Consider the following 24445-nt stretch of genomic DNA (forward strand, 5'->3'; position numbering starts at 1 on the left):
ATGGGAGACCTGCATGAAGCTTTTGGCTCCTGCTGTTCTCTCTCTCTGTGAGAACATATCAGTAAATGGAAAGATGTTCTCTTTCTCTCTCCTTTCTCCAGAAGATGCAAGAGGATCCATCTCTCCCTCTTTCTCTGTAACTGACTTTCAAACAAATAGATCTTAGAAATGTGACTTTAACTGCAAGGAATGCCTCTGGAATTTAGTAACAACCACAGAAAGGAAAATGGTCCCGTCCAAAAGACCAATATCACTCACACTGAGAAAAAAAGTAGTCAGAAAAAGAGTTCCTTAGCTGGTGTTCTAATAAGAATGCTGAATAATAATTAATTAGCGCAGAGGAAGCAAAGAGGAGGGTACACTATTTGCTCACCTTTCATATCCAAGGATGGCATTATTCAAATCCTCATTCACTTGAATGAGCTCAGCAGTTACATCTTCATTTTCCACCACCACAAGAAGGTCCATGATCCTCTCCTGCATCTCTCGACTTGTCTTATAAAGTTTCTGACAAAGAAGGAAGAGAAGTTTTTTTTTTTTCATGCAAAGAATATTCTATAAAAACAAATGACTCTGCCTACACCTTTGATCGCTGCTATAACCCATTCTCCTATGGAAAATCAAAAAAAGTACCAGTATGTAACCATAAACATATAAAATATTTTCCTCTAAAAACCAAAATGGGTGTCGTGAAGACAATACTGCACAGGCCAAGTCAGGATGAATCAGAAATCAGAAGTGCTATACGAGAATTCCAGATGAATCACTTATTAGCCATACTGCTGGAAGAACTCATTTCTTGTTTTCTAAATCTGTTTTCCCAACGAACAACAAAAACTATACCACTTTCCACATTTACCCCAAGGGTTGACATAAAAATCCAATGAGATGTGTGTACTGAGGATATCTGTAGACCATAAACATAAAATGTTATTTTCATTTTAAGTTTTATTGAAAGAACTTAAAATATATTTACAGGGGCCTAATTTTAATTCCTGTTATATTGTATAAAGCACTTAAACATTTCCCCTCGTTTAATTAGGCAACTGTCTAGGACACTTTATAACTCGGCAAGTGTTACACTGCTGGGAGAAAAGCGGTCAGTAACTGGTAGACATTCTTAACCTGGATAGTGCTAAATTTGTGTTAACTACACTTGTGTGCCAGCATAGTTCATTTTTCTTCTTCTTCTTCCCTTTTTTTCAAAGACTTGTGACAAGGGGAAGGCAGGGAACTCCTGGTTGGGACATGCTACTCTGGCCCTCAGAGTTGGAGCAGGGGGCGCTGCAGACTACCAAAGGAAGGGAGTTGGGGGTTAGGGGACACATTGGACTGGGAGCAGCTGAGGGCATGCTTGACTGTGGAGAAATGAGCTCTGTGGGATTGCAGTACCTAGAGGTTTATGGAGGCTGCGTGTTCCTGATAGGAACCCACTTGACACCTGTTGAGAGCTGGGACTAGGAGGAGTCTGAGAGGGGCCAGGCTGCAACACCCACCAGCAGATGCAAAGGCTGGGATTAAGGGCAGACCATGCCAACTAGGGTCGCTGCACCCACTGGCATGTATGGGATCTGGGGCTGGAAGCAGGCCTGGTAGGGGAACAGACCTGCTAAGCCATGGCTCCTGCTGGGGAGCACCAGAGCCAGTTCTGCACGCAGAACAGGCCTGGCAGGGCTTACAGCATTACGCAGGATTTGTGTGGGCCAGATCTGGGGACAGGCCTGGCTTGGCTGGGCTGCAACACCCACTGATATGCACAAGAGCCAGGACAGGGTGTGGGCTAAGCTGCAACACCTGCCAATGAAAGCTGAGAATACAGGAATGCCAAACTGGGCTGCACCACCTGCCAGCACATTTAAGACTCACGGCTGGGAACAGGCCCAGTAGGGAAACCCTGGGGACTTCTGCTGGGCTGTAGCTCCCACTGGTGAGTGCAGGAGCCAGGGCTGTGAGTATCCAGGCTGGGCAAGGCTGCAGCACCTACTGGCATGTATGTGGACTGGGTCTGGGGGTGGGCCAAACTGCTTAGCTTCTAGCACCTGCTGATGTTTGTAAGCGTCAGGATGGATGCATGTGGGACAGCCAGGCTAAGCCATGGCTCCCACTAGATCACAAGAAAATTGGCTCTGGAGGCGGGCCAGGCTGGACTAGGCTATAGCTATTCATTAGTGAAAGCCAGAATGGGTGCAGACCCGTCGGGCTAGGAGTTAAGTGCCAGGACTGGTGGCTGGCCATGTAGTCTGGGCAGCAGCACCTGCTGGCACATGCAAGATCCATTGCTGGGTGTAGGCCAGGTAGGGGAACTTAGGAAACTTTCCTGTTAGGCTGTAGTACTCACTGGTTATCATGAGAACTGGGACTGGAGGCAGGCCAAACTAGGCTGGGCTGCAGCACCTTTGACACACACGTGGGCCAGGTCTGTGGGCAAGTCAGACAGGGTCAGTCCACAGTACACTCTGCCATAAGAGCCAGGACAGGGAGCAGTTCAGGCCCAGTTAGACTGCAATACCTGTCAGTTCATAATGAGGGCTGTTGCTGGGAGTGGAGCAGGCTGGGATGAGCCAGGCTATAGCACCTGATGCTGAAAGACAAGACTGTGGGTGGGGCAATCTCAGAATGGGGTACAGTACCTGCTGGCATGTGCAAGACCCAGAGCTGGGAGAGGGCCTTGTAAGGGAACCTCCAGGACTCTCCTGCTAGGCTGCTGCACTCTCTGGCACACATAGCACCAGAATGAGTGTGGGCCAACTGGGCTGGTTGCAACACCTGATGGCAAATGCCAGAACTGGATGTGAGTCACATCAAGCTTGACTGCAGTATTTCCTGGCAGGGGCAAAATCCAGGGAGCATGCCCGACAGAGGAACTGTGAGCTTGCTAGGTTGTACCTTCTGCTGGTGAGTATGAGAGCTAGGGCTTCGTTGGGGGGGGGAGGAGGGGCAGAATGGACAAGAAGGCACACCTGACAGCATATATGAGGGCTTGACTTAGGGGCAGTATGGGCTGAGTTAGCCCATAGCACCCACTGGTGTACACGAGAGACATATGGGATGCAGGACAGACTGGCTAGGCCTCAACACGTGGAGGCACTAGAGTTAGAGGTGGGCCTGGTGGAGCTTATTGGGGGTCACCCCAACTATGCTATGGCACCTGCTGGTATGCATGAGGACTGAGTCTGTGGTGGGCTGGCTGGGCTGGGCTGTAGCACCCATTGGTTTGCATGAAATATGGGGCTGGGGCAGAACTGACCAGTCAGCTGCATTCACCAGTATGTGCATTTTCTGGGGCAGGAGACAGACCCTATATCTGATCCTATACTGCATCTGATCCTATACTGTCTGGTACACACAAGAGTCAAGTTTGGGGTCACCCAGGTGAGGTTTCATGGGGAAATTCCCCAACTGGACTGTTAGACCCTGGCCAGAGAGAAAAATCAACGGATGTGTTTTCCAACATTACAGTACATGTACCAGGACTGGGCCTCCTCAGTTGCTGATGTGTATGTGGTAGACAGCATGCCCAAATGCACACATGAGATATGATGGCCAGCTTGTCTAGGCCAGAAAGAAACATAAACTGCCTTGTCAGAGGATGGAAAGCAGAACAGATTGGACAATTCTCTTGGCCAAGCTTTGCAACATATTTCTGGGTCTGTGGATGCACTAAGGTGGATTCTGTCAACCAACTGACCTTGAAAGATATTCTCAAACTTGCAGCAATAAAACCAACAACTTCTCAGAACTATAAAACCACTCAGGCAACACCCTCAGAAATCTCTTCATCAGGATCTCTAATGGGTCATCAAAGGACTGTCCCCTATCCCAGGTACTAATGTAGTTTGACAGCAAGGAACAGCTCCCTCTACTTCCTCCCCTCTGGACACAGGAGAAAAAAATGGAAATATTTGTTACATCCACCTTCCTCCAAACCAGAACTTCCGCAGCCTGATCAGAGGCCCCACACTGGCATGCTTCCCTCTCAATCATGTAAACAATATTAAAAAGAAAAGAAAAAAAAAAGAAAGAAAAATAGTAATAGAAATAGTAATAGAACATTAACATCAGGCGAAAACAAAGGGATGTTTCTCCTTTCAAAATGAACGAGGCAACCTTTCTTAAATACACTATTATCTGACTTTTTCCCCTCAAGAAAAAAAGACCTGTTGAAAAATTTACGCTTCAAGCAATCACTTTGAAACTCAATCTATTACAAGGTGTCCGACAGGAAATCACTAACTAAACAGATCGCACTATTATGAGCTGACATTTAGAGTCGGGGTAAAAGACCATACCTCCCCAGAACTATAAATATTTAGAAGACAATGGGAAATACAAGGCACAAGGTAGACAGAAAAATGAGAGACTTTGGGCTTCTCTTTGAAATATACAGCCAGAAAATCTGGTTCTATGTGCTAACGACACACTCACTATCAGCAACAGCATAATACAGAAACCCAGAAATGTTCAGTAGTCCAAATATTAACTAGTGTTTGTTCTGCAGGTCACCTAGTCTGCGTTGCAACCATTGAATTCTGTTATCTATGAATGTAACTCTAGAAAATATGTAAATAATTGTGGCCAAGTTCTAGTAAAGGCAGTTAACAGGCTAGATGTGGCTCAATTATGCTTTTCAATACAATGCAGACCACAGGTGTCTCCACTTAAAACATTCAGCATGGGATTTAAAGAGCGGAGGCTAAGATGTAACTTGAATTTTATTTTGTTTCATGAATAACACAAGGCTAACAACCGTTGTATAAGGTTGTTGTAAGAACAGGAACCAGCACAACTGAAACCCCATGGTGTATACAGTGAGTAAGCAACTGCTTTGTTGAGAAGGTGTCAAAAACAGGCTATGTAATCCTCTAAAATTGGCACTATTAACCAGGACCCAAAATCATACAAAAGAAAGAACTAATGGCATTTGATACAACACCCATGATGAATGAGAACTCTCCTTTTGTTCTGGCTTGAGAGGATACACAGAAATTGTTCCTCTTGTTGCCAGAGCAAGGTCAAGATTACGGAGATACAACGGTTGTTAGATGCCTGTACAGAATTGTAGAAATTAATTTCAAATGAATTTGCAGCCTGCATCAATAGCACAGGGTCCACGAAGACCCTCCTCTTGCCCTTTCAAGAGACAGATGGAAGGAAAACATCAAAAGAAGCCCTCATCCCTCAGCAAGTTTGCAGAACAGACTGTAAAAAGCTTCTTCAAAAGCCAGCCCACTCTGATCTTTGCAATTGATGTCTGTCTCAGAGGAGGGCTACACCACCTGGAAACAGCATAGATCAAGTACCATGGACTAAAAGGATGGGTCAGAGTTCCCCATCATAGCCACTAGCAAGGGCTGTGGCTATGGTGAGCCAAGCCTAGACATAGAATAACAGCAGCTGGTGCACATAGCCATCACAGAGTCCCTGCCATTGCCTGCTTTCATAGCACACACAAGCAAAGGCAGGCTTCTCAGTTGACGTGAATTGTATATTCAATTCAAAAGGTGTTGGGGCAAAGCAAAAAGTTCATTCAGAGCTTCCTCTTCTGGCAGGGAGGTAGCTTCTTTCCCTGACAAATCACTCAGCAATTAAGGAAGGAGACTCCCTTTTTACTTTCAGCTCCAGCCTTAGTCATGCAACACTCACAAATACAGGGCAAAATAACGAAAGGAAAAACACTTGAACATCTTCACTGAGAAAGCAAAAACTGGAAAAAATGTGCTTGGAAGCTTTTCTTGAATTAACATTTCTGTGGCAACTGCCTTATCATCAGGCCAGAACACTTTTCCCTTTTCTTCCTGTGGAGTTCTTACCCAGACTGCAAGAGACCAAGAAAAGCTATCTGCTTAAAATAAAACTGCCTCCATCACTCTAATAGAGAGCATTTCACAGTTCTACTGTACAACTCCTGGTTCCTTAACACAGACTTCAGCTGAATGATGGATTTGTTTCAACATAATCCTGAAGGTCATTAACTAATCAGACCCCTTCTGACTCTTTTCACAACTTATCCTGGTCAACACTTCATTTCTCTGGTGCCTTTGTCTTCAGCAATTCCTTTTGTCCAATGGAATTCATTCTTCAACAAAGAACAGAGCTACTCAGCACACATTTGGTATACTCAATCAGGGTGCAAAGCATGCTATAAATATGCATGGGCTTGAGAAGTACTGTCATGCATTTCAAAATATAAGATGTGTTGGGCCCAGCATGATAGCCTAGTGCCTAAAGTCCTCATCTTGAACGCGCCAGGGTCCCATAATGGGTGCCGGTTCTAATCCCAACAGCCCTGCTTCCCTTTCAGCTCCCTGTTTATGGCCTGGGAAAGCAGTTGAGGATGGCCCAAAGCCTTGGGACCCTATACCCAAATGGGAGACCTGCAAGAGGCTCCTGGCTTCTAGCATTGGATTGGCTCAGCTCCACCCATTGTGGCCATTTGGGGAGTGAATCATTGGACGGAGTTTATTCCCTCCACTCCTTTCACCACAGGGACTACCCTCTCTGGACATGACTCTTTCCTCTGGATTCTGTCTCTCAGCTTGCTGCCCCCTCCTCTAATGACAATCCTGACTCCTGCAGAAGTCTCGAGGGGTATTTGAAGTTACAGGAGGGCAGCCAGGCAAGATGCAGCATTACCTGGTTAGAGGCTGGGGTTGGTCAGGTCCTTACTCTACTGATCTAAATGGTTCAGACAAGCATAAGAACTTCTGATAATGTCCAAAGCAAAGATTTATTTTGGTTTTCCCTAGTCTGTTGGTTTCAATTTCAGAATCTTAAATTAGATGTGCTCCTTCTTTCTCTCCACAGATTTCTTCACATCATTTTAGATAGTTGCAGGGCAGTCATTTAGACTTAAAAATTCAAATACTTTTCAATACAATCTCCTCATATCAGATGCCTGTTACTAATAACAAGTAGAGCAAGAAAAATAATTGTACCTGCAACAGTCTCTGAAAGCAAGTTGATCTAATGGCAGAACCCATGCAACTTGAATTGATCATGAGTAGTATGCTAATGCTAATATATAACCCAAGTCTCTTTATAATTCAAGCCAACAGTCAGCCTTATGTGCCGACATTAAAATAGCAAACAACAAATTAGCATTATCCTTGCAAAATGCAACTAGACATCTGTACTTAAACATTTCGAGACAAAAAGGCATCTCAATGTTGATGGAATAAAATATAAAACTAGATTCACATATTTAGGCAGAAGGTTTAGCGTACATTTTTACTGCAGAACTGTTTGCCACAGACGGATGGGAACGCAAGAGAGAAGCCACAAATCACTACCTTTGAGAGCCCGGCAGGGCTGAGAAGACCGTGTGCAACTAGAATACTGTGTGATCACTTCTGAAAAAAACATCATCTGCCACAAACTCCTTCCCACTAATACTTTGTTTTTAAATTTTAATTGAACTCAGTTAGCATTATGCATTGCACAGGTTTTATCTATAAGCCTCTAATCAAGGACCTTTTCAGATTGCTACATAAGAACTTTAGTGATTAATTTTCCTTTTAGTCATCTCTATAAACAGGACTTTTTTTTATAAATAGGACGTTTATAACATATAAACATTTATAAATAGGACATCTATGTAAATAGCACATTTTATGTTGCTTTTGTTTACATGGTACTATGTAAGCTCATCATTTATATTCACAGAAACTAAGTCAAATTAGAGTAAATGACTTGCCCAAAGCCAAGAATCTCAGGAATTCTTATCCAAAAGATATATTAGAAGGGCTTTAAATAAAATATCCTAAAAACACACAAAAGCCACGGATCCGAAATATGGTTATTTAAGGTATACTACTTTGATGTTCTGTGGACTACAAAGACTCTGTAAATGGTGATTCTTTGATCAAGAACCTTTGCAAACATTGAAGACTTTAAAGTCTTCACCATGTCAATGAACTTTATGAAACTTGAAGAGAATGACAGCCGATTGTTTTTTGCGACTTTATTTGACCAGGAAGCAGAAGGCCCATCCTATGATAAGTGAGTGCCCCACTGTTTCCAAGAGTCTCATTTTGCTTCCTCAGCGTCTGTCATCTCAGTGCCACCAAAGGATCTTTCTAAAATTTGCCTGGTATGCAGTGTCTCCGTCTACCTCCTCTCAACGCCTGCCTTCTGCTAGCCTGATCAATGCGTTGCCCTAAAGATCAATAAGCTGTATGGATCAGATCACACCTCATCTCAATCTTTATGCTCCTCGGTTGTGGTATTGAATCCTCTTCTCATTCCTACACACCTGCGAGATACCCAACTCCTACTAGTGAACAGTGGGTAGCTAGTGGTGTAGAGTTCCTTAAGAGGTGCTTATCTGAGTTCAGAGTAGTCTATAAGCATTGGAATATTAATCACAGTTTCAGAAACGGTTTCTAACTTTTCTGTATATTTTCATTCAAAAGCAAATGCTTTAAAACAACCTTTGAAAAACTTTCAGAGGTTCTAAGAGTTAAAAATACAGATGGATAAGGCAAAAAGGTCTAGCAACTGTAAACAGGATAAATAAATGAAACGTGCAAATACACACAGCATAGTGACACTGTAGAATGTTAGAAATCTTAGCATAAAGAGAAATAGTAACTTTAAGCTGCAACAGAAGAAAAATGACCGCCAAACAAAGGAAGTTTGAAAATCCGGAGCAGGCACTGCAGTGTAGCAAGTTAATCCTCCGTGTTGGATACCCACATCCCACACTGCAGCTACGCTACCTGCCCAGCTTTCTGCTCAAACGTCTAGGGAGACAGCAGGTGGTGGCTCAAATACTTGAGCACTTGCCCACAACATGGGAGACCTCGATGGAGTTCCTGACTCCTGCTTGGGGCCTGGCCCAGCCTTGGCTGCTGTGGCATTTGGGGAGTACACCCCAATGTACTCAGCGGAGATGTCAGGCTCACCCTCATTCTCTTTCTCTCTTTACCTCTCTCTTTTTCACTCTCACTGTGTCTTTCAAGTAGATGAAAATAAATAAATGTTTTTAAAAAATCAGAATCATATTATCTATTAGATAGGTTTCTCATCACCATCACTGGGTACAAAAATGAGAGCTATATACTTCAAGAAAAAGAATTTTAAACCTAGAATTCTTTTTCTACATAAATTAGTATTTGACATGGCATTTTAGGGTACATAAGGTTTACCACATATATACACACATATATATGTATACACATATACACACATATATATACATATATATGTACATATACATGTATGTGTGTATATATGTACATACATACATATACTTCACCACTAGTGTGTGTGTATATATATATACATCCATCTTGAAGTATATGTGTGTGTGTTACTTCTTACGGCCTATCACACACTGAGCAAAAATTGATGTTAGCATCTATAAAGCTGTTTGGAAGTCAGTCTGGGTAACTAGGCTTAAGTTCTTAAAGCCTGGGATAGCCTCCTCCTCATTTCTTTATCCTTTATGACATACCAGCAACTCAACATCTCTGCTGAGTGGATGATAGAGAGTGATTTTTATATTTAAAACAGTGATACCATATTAAAGATGACACGGTTATGAATCAGAGCATTTTTTGGAAAGGGTAAGGATGAAATCTAAGTGACTACTATAACTCTGGGAAAGCCATCTCCAGATCATTTCAAGCTTAGACATTGACTGAAATCAAGCAGTAGCAGGAGAGATTAGGGAATATTAAAGTGTTCTGTATGCCAAAGTTCAAGAGAGTAACTCTGAGGGAACTTTGATTGTCCTTCAAATCATACTGCACCTGCAAAAGTTCGATGTCGTCTCGATTTTCAGATCCTGGAGTATTCTCCAACAGTATTTCAAACATCACGCTTACATTCATTTTCACCATATCCAATTCACTGTGCAATTTTCCGATCTGTACAGAGCAACACAGTCACCAGTTAGTATGTGTGACCCACAGTGACGTCCACTTTGCTTCCTCCTCTCGGGAAACGCCTGCTGTGGAGGAAAAGGCTGTTCCAAAATCTAATATATTCAAACCTACATGCTAAGTACACACGCACACACATACATATATATAATCATATATATCATTATATAATTATTTTATAAATATATGTTCTGTCTAGATGAATTGAGATAGCTTGTATGAAACTTCAAAATATACCTTAAGAACATAAATATTAAGGGCAAAGAGGTGGGCACTATTGCACATCAAGTTAAGCTGCTACCTGCCCTGGTAGCATCCCATGTCAGTGCTGGTTCAAGTCCTGCCTGCTCCACTTATGACGCAGCTCCCTTTGAAAACACCTGGAAAAGCAGCAAAAGATGGCCCAACTGCCTCGGCCACTGCCATCCACATGCCACTGCACTGCTGACAGAGGTCTAGGGATCCTGTCTGGCCTGGCTGCACCCTAGTAGTTACAGATATTTGGGCAGTGAAGAGCAGATAAAATTCTACCTGTTGCTTATTCCACTCTGTGTAACTCTTTTAAATAAACACACGAACTTAAAAAACAATTAAAAAAATGAAAAGTATGATAAGCAATGTGGAGATGGGAGAAAGTACTAGGCAATTAGCTGGAAAAGGTCCTAAAAAGCTCGACAAAACGCCAAACGCTATGCTGAATAGGATGTAGCCAAGAGCCAGTTTGAGTCCTGGCTGTTCTGCTTCCAGCCCAGCTCTCTGCTGCAGCACCTGGTGGGGAGCAAAAGATGGCCCAAACACTTGGTTCTTGACATCCACAATGGACAGCAGATGGAGCTCCTGGATCCTGATTTTGATAAAGCCCTGGGCCTCCCTTCCTGCCATATGGGGAGCAAAGCAACAGACGGAAGATTAACCAACCTCTCTCTTGGTGTAATTGCCTTTTTTTTTTTAAAGATTTATTTTATTTTTATTGGAAAGGCGGATATACAGAGAGGAGAGACAGAGAGGAAGATCTTCCGTCCGATGATTCACTCCCCAAGTGAGCGCAACGGACCGATGCTATGCCGATACGAAGCCAGGAGCCTCTTCCGGGTCTCCCACGTGGGTGCAGGGTCCCAAAGCATTGGGCCGTCCTCGACTGTTTTCCCAGGCCACAAGCAGGAAGCTGGATGGGAAGAGGGGCTGCCGGGATTAGAACCGGCGCCCATATGGGATTCCCTGGACGTGCAAGGCGAGGACCTTAACCACTGCGCCATCGTGCTGGGCCCTGCCTTTCAAATAAGTAAAATCTTTAAAAGAACAACAACAAAAAAACACTCTCAAAACTTTGGAATCAAACAAGAATCCATGGGATTAACTTAATTTCTCTTAGAACTCTGATAAGTCACACAAAAACTCTGATAAGTATCACAAGCTTCAATTTTCTCTTCTGAAAACTGAGGCTAACAATGTGCCTGCATCTAATATCGGTAAAATGAAATTGGACTGCATATGAAAAGCTTGTAACTTCAAAATGATATCAATAAGCAGTTCTTGAGGTTGTTACCTGCTCTGGGACCAACGTAATGGTCGTGGTCTTGGGACCATTCACAGGAGAAAGAGCTGGTGCAGTGGGAACAGATGTTGATGGCTGTGATGAAACTGGGGCAGTCTAGGGATGAAATATGGAACATTAATATCTGAATTAATACAGCCACCTCAGGTTCATTTATCTTGCCGGTACTAAGCCAATTCAGGTGCTCTTGACCAAAGTCCTGGGCAGACGGCGTTAGCTCAGGATGAGCCATCAAGTGTACACTTGTCCAGCACTTTGAAGAGCACTAAGTAAATATGGTTACAACGAAACAGATGTTCAATTATAACAAACAAAGGTAGCTGCTCTTAAGATCATTTTCACGATTTAGTCAAATGTTCTTGCGTTTTCACCAGAGGCACACACGAGGAACTGCCACACAACATTATCACTAATGCTCTCTTTGGGTTGTGAAAAGCAAGTGGTCAGTGAGTTCCAGTAGCCCCTCAGGCTGCAGCTACGGGGGGGCGTTTCCTTCTCACCTTCTTGCTTAACCTGAGTCGGGATATGGTTGCCCCTTGCAGCAAGGAAAGAACCAGGAAAACCCACTGCTGTCTTTCTTAAGTTATACACAGGTCAAGCAAAGGCCTCATACCTCGTGCCGGGTACTCTGAACCTCTGCCTCTGAGGAAGGAAACTGAACTCCTTTCTTAAGCAGATCAAGGTACACTTCTTTCACTTCAGTCACATCCACACCTCCTGGAAAACCTTGTGACCATGTCTGAATTTAAGAGATGGAAATTCTAGTTACCACAGCAGGACAACCAAAATGCAACAGAACACAAGGCACTGACAATCATGTATCTTACTCAGGAACAGAAAGCTAGACTGTTGGACATGTGTAGACAGTGGGATGCTGGACTGCCCGACATTGTCTGTACCAACAATATCGGGGTACGCTTATATAAGAGACTAATGGAATTATGATTCCTTATAAAGGACTACACTATTGTAGTAAAATGGGGAAAATCTGTCGGGGGTGGGAGTTTGGAGGGAGGATGGAAATCCCAGCCTATACGAAATTGTAACACACAAATCAGAATTCAAAATAAAAATATTAAAAAAGAAGAGAGAATCTACTTAGCAATGTCCATAGATGAAATGTAGATTTTCCAAGACTAAATCATTAAATATTTCAAAATCATCAAATTTCCAGGTATTAATAGTTTTTTTTTTTAATGAAATCTTGATATGGAACAAGCTGTTTTTTGCTGGACTGATTCCAGAGGTAATAAGCACCAGGAGTTGTTTTGATGAGTAACCTTGAACCATTCAGCACCCTACCTGTACCAGAACATAATTCACACACCTATAAAATAAACATGCACAACACACTATCTTACTTGCCATAGCTAAAATAGAAACTTGCAGAAAAGTAGGAAAAAGACTACAAATTCTTAAGAAAAAAAAAGGTTACCATCTAATGCCAAGAAATTTTTATTCCATAGAAACTGAAACAGTAAAAAGTAATTTTGGGTTCAATGGTAGGTATGTGAACATCAAAGAAACAATTGGGAGGTAGGTTATCAAGTCTCTCATCTTAGAAAGCTGTCATCTCATGAGGCATACAACAGACTTACCTTAATGAAATTCAAGATTCGATTCTGAATGTCTAATGGCAAGTTGTACCTTGGATTCAGCAGCTTAACTAGACTATCTTTAACAAAGTCCTTCTTCACAATCAGAGACTGGAAACTTGGACCACAATTCTGCATGCACATGTCAATAAGCTACATTAGAAAGAAGAGTCAAACATTAATATTTCTCTTGCAAAATCACCTTCTAAATATAAGGCAAAGACTTACAAAAGCATGATTTCCACCAGCACTCTATCAAGCATAATTTAGTACCTAATGAAACATACAGCAAAAATCTCAGATTCTTGGGATAGGAGAAAATAAAAGCACAATAGGCTTATTTGGGAATCTGAGTGCAATTTGAACAGTAATAATAGCAATACACGATAGTTAATGCAAAATGCTCAATGGCAAATTCAAGGAAAACCTATGGGTTCCAGACAGGGCAGCATGTGTCCCATTCATCAAGGAGGTCCTGGTATTTCACTTTTCTCCTGGCTACATTAATAATGACATACCTTTTCACTGTGAAAAACTACTCTGGATTGTATGACAAACCATACATTCACCGTACCCGTAGTCCTTTATGTACAAAGGCAGCTATCAGGGGCAGGTGGTCCTAGAACATTTTCAGAAAAGGCTAGTCTTGAGTCGGGCATTGTGAAATGGTTAAAAACAGTAAAAATGAGTATTGTGCTACATTTATAAGAATAAAGGGTATGAAAAACACAAAGGTGGCAAAGTATAAAATAAACACTATGGTTTGTCTCTAGTGGAGGCTTCCTTCCTAACGTGGGCAAATGGCAGACACCAGGGGAATTAGAGGGGAAACAGTCAGCTGGAGTATTACAGATTACAAGGAAATCTTGTGGCAACGTAAAGTGTTTGGGCAGGGTCTGAAAACACTAAAGAGAAAATGGGGTCAGCAGGTGGGTGTTTCACCACCATACTTCTACTCCAACTTTGCAGAAAAAGTGCGTATTTGAACAGGATTTGGCTGTCCACATCCATGCAGATCTTTAAACCCCTTAGTCTTAGGAACAGTTAATGCACTAGTGGTTGATAAATTAACGGTGAAGGCTTGATCCAATTACTGAGTCCGGAGTAGAGCGGCTGGACTTTATTAAGATACCAGGTGGAATCCCATGATCAAACCACAAGAGCTTTATAAAGACAGGCCATAAAGAAAGGGTGCACGAAGAGCTTGCTTCTTGGGTCTCCCTGCTTGCTGGCTTGTTACGTGACTGGATCACCACATGCCAGAATCAATGGGGTTGTCTGGTTTGGCACTGGTGAGCTTTCAATCTGTGAATCAAAACAACTTTCCTTCCTAAGAGGCTCCTCTTGGGTATTTAATTCCTAGTAAACAAATGCTCACAAATATAGTTTACAAAGCAATATCCTGGGAAGGTTCTGCTGCAGTACTCTACAAGGGGATTTGGAAGGTGAAAAAATACAGGATGACAGAAAAATTTGGTAATGCAGGCAAGAAGCCAAAAAGACCAAAAGTAAGAAGTTTTGGGTCCAAGGAGGGGAAAGAAATGAGAGAACCAAGACCATGAGCGAAGGTCTTTGAAAGATGGAGTGCTTATTCAAAACTGAAGAAGACATGCATCGTCTCATGTCATGACACTGAGGGCAAGCATTGGGTATGTGGGTGTGGTGGCATGCATGACTGGTTGGGGTAAGAACAGCAAGCTGACATTTAGATAACCCCAGTTTAAAATGATCCTGGGACACTCATGTGGAGAATTAGCAGGGGGTTGTCTACACACAGACCCTGCTCAGAGGAGGGAGCGCTATAACCCAGCCATCACAGCAGCCCATGAGGAGCAGAGAGTAGAAGTGGCTGGAACAATGGACCCACCTTACTGCCCAGGAGCCCACAGTGTTAAACACTTAAGAAAATGTACTCAGGAAAACTCACCTGGGTTTGTTGCTTAGAGGGGTCACACATCATCTTGAGATAAATATTTTCATTAAAACAGCGTGAATAGCCACTGGACTAAGAATGAATGGGCAACTATGGAAGAACTGCATGCAGAAAGCAGCTTTCTAGAAGTGGCCTTCAAAGAAATTGAACCTCTAATTTCCAGGCTGCTACCTGGAGTTATAGAGGTCTTGGGTACCGTTACACGACCATGAGTGGTACAATCATTCCTGCAGAAAAGAAGTGCTGAAGCTGACTTCACACCATGCTCTGTATTTTGAGTGTGACTTCAGTGGCAAACCCAAAAGCAGCAGCAGGTATTAAGAGTCAGTTTTAAGGCAATGTGACCAATAGGTAATCAGATAGCTGAGGACCTGCAGCATTGTGAAACAGGGAAAATAAAGACATCCCAGACTCATTAAGATGAATCTATACTACTAAAAGTTCATGAGACAAAATTGAAAAGTTGAGTGATAAATGAGATTAGCTAGACAGGATATTATGGTGAGTTTTTAATGGGTGGAATGCGAAGGGGAACAGTGCCTCTAGTTCAGTGTAATTCTATAGAAATACTTCACCCAACTGTCTATGGGGTGTCAGGAGAGACCTAACCTTGAAATCTGAATTTGTCCAGTGAATTTCTGGCTAAGTATTCCAACAACCAATTTAATATCACTGGAGCATCAAAGTTTTTGATAATGGGGAACATTCCCTGAGGAGGTACATGTCCAAAATCAAAGAGTCAACATGATATGCTGAGAATGGTAACATCTGGAGATCGGTAATCATGCCCTTTGTGTGTTCCCATTAGAATCCAAAATGTCAGGATTAATTACTTCTCTGTCACCGCCTCCATTATTTCACCAACATCACTTCCAACTCCCATCCTGCTTAGGTAGGCTAAAGAGAAAAAAAAACCTACTGTGATAAATTGGGAAAAATACATTGTTTGTACATATTTTGAAACAGGGCTTTGGTGCAATGTGTTCAGATAAGCTATCTTTGGAAGCAGAACACAAAAGAACATTTCATTTGGGGAGGGATACGGAATCTAAGAGCTGTGGAACTGAGGGAGACTGAAGCAAATGACCCCTTCTGGGTAGGCATAGCTGGGCAGTTGCTTCTTGGAAGCTTCAGTATCACCATCTGCATATTGGTAATAATACCATACTTTCAAGATTTGTTTTGTTTGTTTGTTTTTTTCAGAGAAGGTCGAAAGAAAAAAAAAACTGGACAGTTTCACTCCTTGTACAGCAAATCTTGGAAACCAGGCACAGTGACACTCAGGGGCATCAGAACTACACCTAGCTTACTCACAGTGACCATGTCAAGGTTTGCCTGTGCGACTATATGATGACACTGCTAGGACACAAGTCAACCTTCTCAATCTCTCCAGATACAGCAAACCCTTGGAGGGACAACCACCTTCTACAGCATTTCCAAAAGGACTAATTGTCACTAGGTATTAGGGATACCATAATGGCCAACTAACAGATCTTGAGGAACCTGTTCAACCACTTGCCATCCAACAGTAATACTAGTATCTGGCTGAAATGTATTACAATTGACTCATCCAATGACCAGTCTCTGAGTCAGAAACAATAAAGTCTGGTGGCAAACTACTTTTCATAAGACAAAACTACTGGATTCTTGGTAAAATTGCTCTGTTAATGGATGGCAGAAAATGCAGTACAGCAAATTCCACTAAGCTTTAATGAAGGCCAACAATTCTGTGGAGAACTCAAAATGACAGATGATATAAAGAACATTTCTAATTGACTTTGACAGGCTCTTATCACTTCATAGTAATAAAATGGAAATGTCACATATGGGGATTACATTTTACAGAGTTTACCGGTAAACTTAAAATTGCCTTTGACAGACAGTGGGTGATTCCTTCTGTGACTAATTTTCCTCATAATTAAGTTTGGCCTAAGTGAATATTCAAGTCAATCCCAAGGCCTTAAGCACACTTATGCAACGCAATGAGTAGTCTGGGGTGAGGTGACTGGGCCATTAAATATTCAACCTGAGGAACTTTGCATAATGATATCAAGAGTCCAAGGCCCTTTTTTCAAGTATCCAAGAGAAAGCAAGTCGTTGTCCCAGTTCTTAATGAACTCTGACCCCAGCAATGAAGGTGTAGTCTGATCCCTAACCTGCAGCTCTCAACCTTAGTTAAGCACTGGTTTTTAGATTCCTTTGTTCTCACCTTCCAGTATGGAAATCAAGAGGCAGAAGAGTTGCAGCTCTTTGAGGTGGCAGGGGAAACAGATAGCTGGCTGCCATAAAGGCTGGAGAGGTTGCACTACCTAAAATGATGGGTAAGTAAAAGCCCAAAAGCAATGGAAAGTCAACCAGGAACAATACCCTGGAATAGCCCAGTTTCCTCAGGGAACAGTTCTTGCTCATTCTCAGACAGAAGGAAACATAACAAAGGAAGATATGGAGACAGGGATAGGAAAAAACTTGGGCATGTCAAGAAGGCTGGACATAACCGAGAAAGAGGCAAACCATTACGGAGAGCAAACAAGCTATGATGACAAAACAATCCTCTTGAAATATAAAAGGTGGCACAAACTCATCTTCTACCCTTATCTTCTGCATTCAACTCTTCTAGTATTTGCAGCCTTCAGATACCTGAACCTACCTCATTTTAGGGCACATTTACATATCTTTCTACCCCAGTTCTATAGTATGTTCCAAAGCTCTCACAACATCCTGGATGCTACAAGAGACTTGGCAAGACATGGCAAGGCATTTAATCGTTAATTTGTTCAACATCTGATATACTGATCTACCTGGACCAGCTCACTGTACAGATGAAGACACAAATTAAGCATAATATTCTTTTCTTTGAAGAGGCTTGATTTGTTATGGTAAGAGGCAAAATCAACAGGCACAGTAACTTAGAATTTGAGGACTGGGTACAAATACCGCTTGTGCAATACAACAGCCATTATATTTTAGGGAGAAAAAGTCATTTAAACTTAGCTTCTTCCTCGGTGAATGGTAAGTGCCAAGAATTTGCATTCCTGGATTGTCTCCTGGTCTGGCATTGCTACCAAGGTCCTTCATCCCCTCCTCCACTATGGTCTCCCTTATTCGGTGACTGCCTTGAAGAGAATGCCTGAAGGACAGGAGGTCACACCTACAGCAAGGAAGAAAATGACTCTAAAGCTATACCTAGATTCAATGTGAAAGGTTTTTTCATGAGAAAGTTGCTCAATTCAGTTTCTCCCATTCGGTTAGTTTCCAAGTATGCTAGAAATGATAAACTATCTTGTACATGAAACCAGAGGCCTGAAGCTATGCCAACATTTGCTCCATCGCTTTCTTGATAAACACTCCCACAGCAACCAAGAGCCATGTGATGCTAGTTGATTAGTGCCACAGGCTGGGCTGCGCCCAGGTCAACAAAGGCATGCAGAAGAAACTAGAAAACCGCACAGCTCACCCTCAGGCAGCAGGCAGGGCTTGCAACACTCATTCAAAGCAAAAAGGGCAACTCACCAGCAAGACTGAAGAAGCCGTATGGTCAGAGGTGTGAAGGGAAATGGGAACAGGTCAAATTGAGGGCTCACACCAAAATCACAGATAATACAGCACACAGGGGATTCATTTAAATCTACCCAAGACATCTTGCAAATTATTATCAGGTAACTGACTGGCTAAAATTCAATAAGCTCCCAGCAGGAGTGCACAAAGGTGTGTAACGGAGAAAAACTGACACGGAAGCATTTTAAGACTTTAATATCCCCCGTATTCAGTGATGGTCAATTAACACACAAACTTTTGATCAACTTAGCATCTACATTTTTTAAACTTAAGTTTGTATCTTGTCACCAAAGGAGGGGGAACCAAACAACCGATTCTCTAGGAACATTCTTTACCCACAAAAATTAAATCCTACTACAATTAACTAAATTCTATTCTGCAATTCAAAACAGTCTTATTAGCCAGGATTTAAAATGTGAGTGCAGCCTGGGAGATCTCACAAACTTAATAACATTAAGTACTTACTGACAAGGTAAGTTGGATTTCTTTATGATTGTAGTTTTTGGAGATTCGTTTCTTCAAAGCCTTCACTGCATCTTTTGGTCTATGGCGACAAATACACTGAAGTCACCCCCATAGGCATTGCTGAAAACAAGCAGTTCCTCTGAAAAGCACTACTCATTCTGGACACAAGCATGCCTAACGAGCAGGAGACTGACAACTCGGTTCTACTGAGCAGGCTACTGCTTTTACTAAAACCTTTACATTTTCACCTTTTATTTAGTTGAAAGGCAGATTTATAGACTACTTAAAAAAAAAAAGCTTTACATTTTCACTTTTATTTATTTGAACGGCAGACTTACACAGAAAGAGGGAGAGACAGAGATCCACTGATTTACTCTACAAATGGCCACAATGTCCAGAGCTGGGCCAGGCCCAAGCCAGGAGTCTGGAGCTTCCTCTGGGTCTCCCATGTGGATGAAAGACTCAAAACACTGGCAAATACTTTGTTGTTTTCCCTGGGACATTACTAGGGTACTGGATTGAAAGTGGAGCAACTGGGTCTCAAACTCACACCCACACAGGATTCCTGCACCACAGGCAGCACCTTAACCTACTATAGGAAAGCACTGGCTCCAGATCACTTTGCTTCTTAAAGTTTCTCAGGCACATTGGTGGACAATATCTTCTACCCTCTTGTGATGATCAAATATTTATATGAAAAGCTATCATTTAGAAAATATCACTCATGAAACCGGTTCATACCTATATCCTTTCATCAAAAGTAGTTTATAGGAATTATAACTTCAAAAACAATGAAGGTTATCATTTTAATTAAAATTATTAGAAAATCATTAGAATTTCCTGTGTACTCTACAGGAAAGAGGGTCGGAGAAGCTTTATAGCAAACTAGGTCAGTTTCTGAAATGCTACAATTTCATCTTACAAACTAGAACTGTAAGTACATTTTGTTTTATGTTTCAGGAAAAAATGGGTATTATTGGACCTGGCACAATGGCTCAGTGGCTAAATCCTCACCTTTCACGTGCTGGGATCCCCTGAGGGTGCTGGTTCATGTGCCAGCTGCTCCACTGCCCATCCAGCTCCCTGCTTGTGGCCTGGGAAAGCAGTCCAGGACGGCTCAAAGCCTTGAGACCCAGCACCTGCATGGAAGACCTGGAGGAAGTTCCTGACTTCTGATCAGCTCAGCTTTGGCCACTGTGGCAACTTGTAAAATAGCAGAAGGAAGATGTTTCTCTCTGTAAATTTGCTTTTCCAATAAAATAAATATTAAAAATGAAGAAATGGGTATTATCAATGAAAAAATTCAGAGAGAAGCTCTACTTGGTGAATATGACTACAGAGACAACAAAGCCACAAATACCTAAAAGTCCTAACCTTCAGCAGTTTCTATTGATACATATTGATTAAATTGCAATGCTTTCTCTATAAACATGAGCCAAAACGAATCTTTTCCTGTGAGTTATCATTTAAATATATACAGAAAAATTAATGTATTGCATCTTTTATAACAAACTATAACTGATTAAATTCAAACCAGCTGTTTCTTCTTAATGACAGTTCATATAATTCATTCTCTAAAATTTAAGCAGCAGATATAATAACTTAATCATTCTTTAAGAATAAAGCATAAGCGCAGGCACTAGGCATGGCAGGCTAAGCCTCCAACTGTGACATCAGCATCCCCCGTGGGCACTGGTTCATGTCCTGGCTATTCCACTTCCGATCCAGCTCCCTGCTCTGGCCTGGGAAAGCAGGGAAAGATGGTTCAAGTCCTTGGGAACCAACAGATGAAAGACTTCTCTTTGCAACTCTACTTTTCAAATGAAATCTTTAAAAAACAAGAACATGGTATAAGTGTGGATTAGATGGATTCAGAAGGGAAAAAAACCTGGCTGCTATGTTGTTTCCTCATGAAAGGCAATTGCCCAGGGAGTGGTAATCTGGAGGCAAATAGTTTCTCAATAAAACTTTTTAGTTATAAAAAAATCATGGCACTCAGAGTAGGAGGAATTTCTTAAGAAACAAATCCTTGATTTTTTTTCCACTTTTTAAATCTTTTTTTGAGTTCACAGAGACATAATTTGAAATTCAGTATTAAAAATAAAAGAGAGGGCCTGGCACGGTAGCCTAGTGGCTATAGTCCTCGCCTTGTAAACGCCAGCATCCCACATGGGCACCGGTTTGTGGCTTGGCTGTTCCACTTCCCTTCCAGCTCCTTGTTTGTAGCTTGGGAAAGCACTAGAGGACGGCCCAAAGCCTTGGGACCCTGCACCCATGTGGCAGACCTGGAAGAAGCTACAGGTTCCTGACTTCAGTTTGGCTCATCTTTGGCTGTTGTGGCCACTTAGGAAGTGAAACAGCAGATGGAAGAGCTTTCTCTTGGTATTTCCTTTCTGTAAATTCGACTATCCAATAAAAAAAATAAAACAAAAAAAGGCAAAAGAGAGAGGAATAAACTTGTAAAGGATTCTCCTGATGTATTTATTCAACAAGAAAAGCAAAGAATTTGCATGAGAAAACATGCCCAGCTTTTCCGCTTCCTAGCAGAGGTAGTATGCCGTTCCCTCCCAGAACTCACCCTTCCTGGGTTGTGTTAATTATGTCACAGATATGCATGAACTGACCCCAATCTTCCGTCTGGACTCCAGCAAATGTAGCCTTTTCTGCAAAGAAAAAGTTACTGCTCATAAACCATAATAAATAAACACTTTCTTATCTTCCTGAAATAATCTGCCTGGGTGCACCAGCAAGTGTCAGGAATTTATGTTCCCCAAGGGCAGAGCGAGTTTTTTTTTTCCCTTGAACAACACCTAGTAACTCAGAAATCAGTCCACACTCGAGTTCAGAGTACTGCTGTTGCAGCAGTAATAAGTGACATATTAATAAAGGTTATAAGCGTAACACCCAACCACAATACCCAACTGGTCAGCTAAATGTCCATCCCAGGTCTTTCAAAGGATGGAATTCAGCTTCACTGAATGGCCATCTCCAGGCCAAACCACACGGGGCTCATTCACTCCACGGCCAGCGGTGATGAAAGAGAAGTTCAGAAAGGTTAAGGAATCACCCAACATTACATGGTCAAGGTAACATACAACTAACATCCAAATGTAGATTTTTTTTTAAGTCCCTGTGGTTTTTTTTTTTTTTCTTTAAATCATCTATTACACAGGATGAAGATTAAGACAGAAAGAAATCAGAAGCACGCAGTAAGGTCATTTCTGCCACCTGTGCTAACCAAGGCTGCAGCGCGCAAAGTTGGATGCTTCTCTACTTGAAACCCCAGAACTATCAAGCAGCAGATACTTCCCTCTCCAAACACTTCCTTTAGGCATAGAGCAGAACATCTCAGAGGGACTCTGTGAAGATGCTTTCACATCTTCCTCTGAGAATGGGATTCCCTAGGCATGAGCAGTCCTGGGAGAAGGGAGGGAAAAGCCACTTAAAAAGCAGCGAGAAGAAGGGCTTGGTTGGGGGCACCCTGTGCTCAGCTTGCTCCCCAACTAAGAGGACTATCCGAAGCTGGCAGAGAGAGGGATGCAGGGCGAGTGTTCTGTCTGCCAGCCGTTTCATCCCTATTCCCTGCTCTTCCTCCCAAGTGCCTCCTTCCCCCTTGAAAAACCCAGCCAAGCTGCAGCAGAGACCATCTCTCCCTTTCCAAAAGCTGTGTCTTTTTGCTCTTCTTGCTGGTGTTTACCCAGGGAGCAGTACAGGGACTACAAAGCTCCATGCGTCTTCCTCATACCAAAGTGATTTTTCTCAAGTATATCTTAACTTTGCCTCCGCAACAGTACCTGGTTCGTGAATAACAGCTCTCTTAGGAAATGTTTATAGAAATAAAAATTCACTTGATGTATGGATGAATTTTACTTTTTTTTTTTTCCTGTAAAGATGCAGCTTGTACTTCTTCCTGCTAGGGTTCTTTCTAATATCCAACACCCAAAGATCTGGATACAACCCCATAAAGGTGTGGAAAGCAAAGCCGGGCTTGAGTGGTGTGCTCATTTGGACAACGCAGTCAACCCAGCTGACACCTGAGCTCCCTCTAGGAGCCTCCTTCTACAATTAACTTCCCATGATTTCATCATTCCATGGAATCCTAGACACTATCACGCTTTGTCTGGCATTAATCTGCACTTCTGCCACGCCTGGTTCCCACGGGAAACATCAAGGAAACAGGAGAGATGGGAGCAGGTGAGGATGGACGAGACCAGCTGACGGCTGAGGTTTCCATACACACGATGCCCCAAACGCTTGCAGAAAACTGAATCAAAAGTTAATTTTGGTCCTAAACAAGTGGAAACACAAGTAACAAAAGTTCAAGGAAATGCAAATTATGAACGATCTTCTTTTCACATGGCTTTCAAAAATCTTCTGCCCCGAAATAAACTTTTAATTCCCTTTTCCCATGGCCTTTGCGTGGTACAGAATTCACCGAACAGCCGTAGGAAAAAGGACTCGATCTGCTGCCCGCACGGTCCCTGCCGGTCCTGAGAGGCCTCTGTGATCCCAGAGGGATTCCCCACCTCTCGCGGTTTTCCTTTCCGTGGCGCCAAGCACTCCTCTTTGTTTATCTAGGAAAGCAACTCAGGTGACTAGAACTGGGCGCTGGAGAAAGCTGGTGTGTAGAGACCTGGCTCTCTCTCTCTGTCAAACGAGGTCACATCACCTCGCCTTCCTCAAATAGCTGTTCCTCATCAATAAAATGAGCTTCACAATGCGGTGCATGCAAGGAAACACACTTTACCAACCACCTTCTCCGCGCGGAGAAGCTTCTGGAGTCCCGAAACGCGCCAGGATTGAACCTGGCCATTCACCTGTCTGGTTTCACTGCCCAGGAGGGCTGAGGAAAAAGCCACGGGAAGGGGGCGGGGAGGGAGAGCCGAGCAGGAAGATTCGGGAGTGAGCCGGCCAGGAGAGAACCGCCTGCAGGGGCCGGCTGGAGCGTGAGTGATCTGGGAGAGTGGCGCGGGGGAGGGGAAGCACCGCCTCCAACTTGGACCAACTCCGTAGGCCGAGAACGGAGACAGTGGGAAAGGCTCCCCGGCTTCCCACAACCCGCCTTCCCTGCGCCCTCTTACCTATGAGGTGGCCCACGGAGGTGGCATAGGGATCCCGGTGACTCTTCCCAAACGCCATGGTGGTAGCCCTTAGAAAAAGCCGGGCCCAGGAAATCCGCCTCCAACGCGCACGGGTTCCCGACTCCACCCGCTCGGTGCCCCTTGGCTCCTCCTCTTCGTCCGAGCGCTTCCCGGGTCCGGGGCGGAGGCGGTGCGTCCTAGCCGGCCACTGCCGGGCGCGGGGCACCGGGCGCGGGGCGTGGATCCTGGGCACCCCGAGCACCTGTCGCGCGTCATGGAGGACTGGAGAGGGCAGCCGCTCCCCGCTCCCGGTGGGCGCGTGGAACCTGTGGCTGTGAAGCGGGACCTGGGTGGGCTTCTGGGGCCTGCGGGAGGAG

General features: G+C 43.2%; 1 protein-coding gene across 4 annotated transcripts in view; it reads right to left on the reverse strand.

The window, feature by feature from the left end:
• TOM1L1 (target of myb1 like 1 membrane trafficking protein) overlaps positions 1-24192 on the reverse strand; it is a 39018-nt gene extending 14826 nt beyond the window's left edge. The window contains exons 1-8 of one of the 4 annotated variants that reach the window (XM_041000292.1): positions 24069-24141; positions 21566-21650; positions 18988-19066; positions 13038-13187; positions 12053-12178; positions 11431-11535; positions 9753-9869; positions 374-507 (exon numbers count right to left, since the gene is read on the reverse strand). In XM_041000292.1, coding sequence (XP_040856226.1) covers positions 374-507; positions 9753-9869; positions 11431-11535; positions 12053-12178; positions 13038-13187; positions 18988-19066; positions 21566-21650; positions 24069-24126 — 854 coding nt within the window. In that variant the 5' untranslated portion in view covers positions 24127-24141. Of the gene's footprint in view, positions 1-373; positions 508-9752; positions 9870-11430; positions 11536-12052; positions 12179-13037; positions 13188-18477; positions 18486-18987; positions 19067-21565; positions 21651-24068 lie in introns of those variants that run through there. The other 3 variants (XM_041000290.1, XM_041000293.1, XM_041000294.1) reach the window with 3 other exon arrangements.
• Between the last annotated feature and the right edge of the window lie 253 nt (positions 24193-24445).

The sequence above is a fragment of the Ochotona curzoniae genome, unplaced genomic scaffold, assembly GCF_017591425.1.
Source record: "Ochotona curzoniae isolate NIBS_2020 unplaced genomic scaffold, NIBS_Ocur_1.0 scaffold_2453, whole genome shotgun sequence".
NCBI lineage: Eukaryota > Metazoa > Chordata > Mammalia > Lagomorpha > Ochotonidae > Ochotona > Ochotona curzoniae.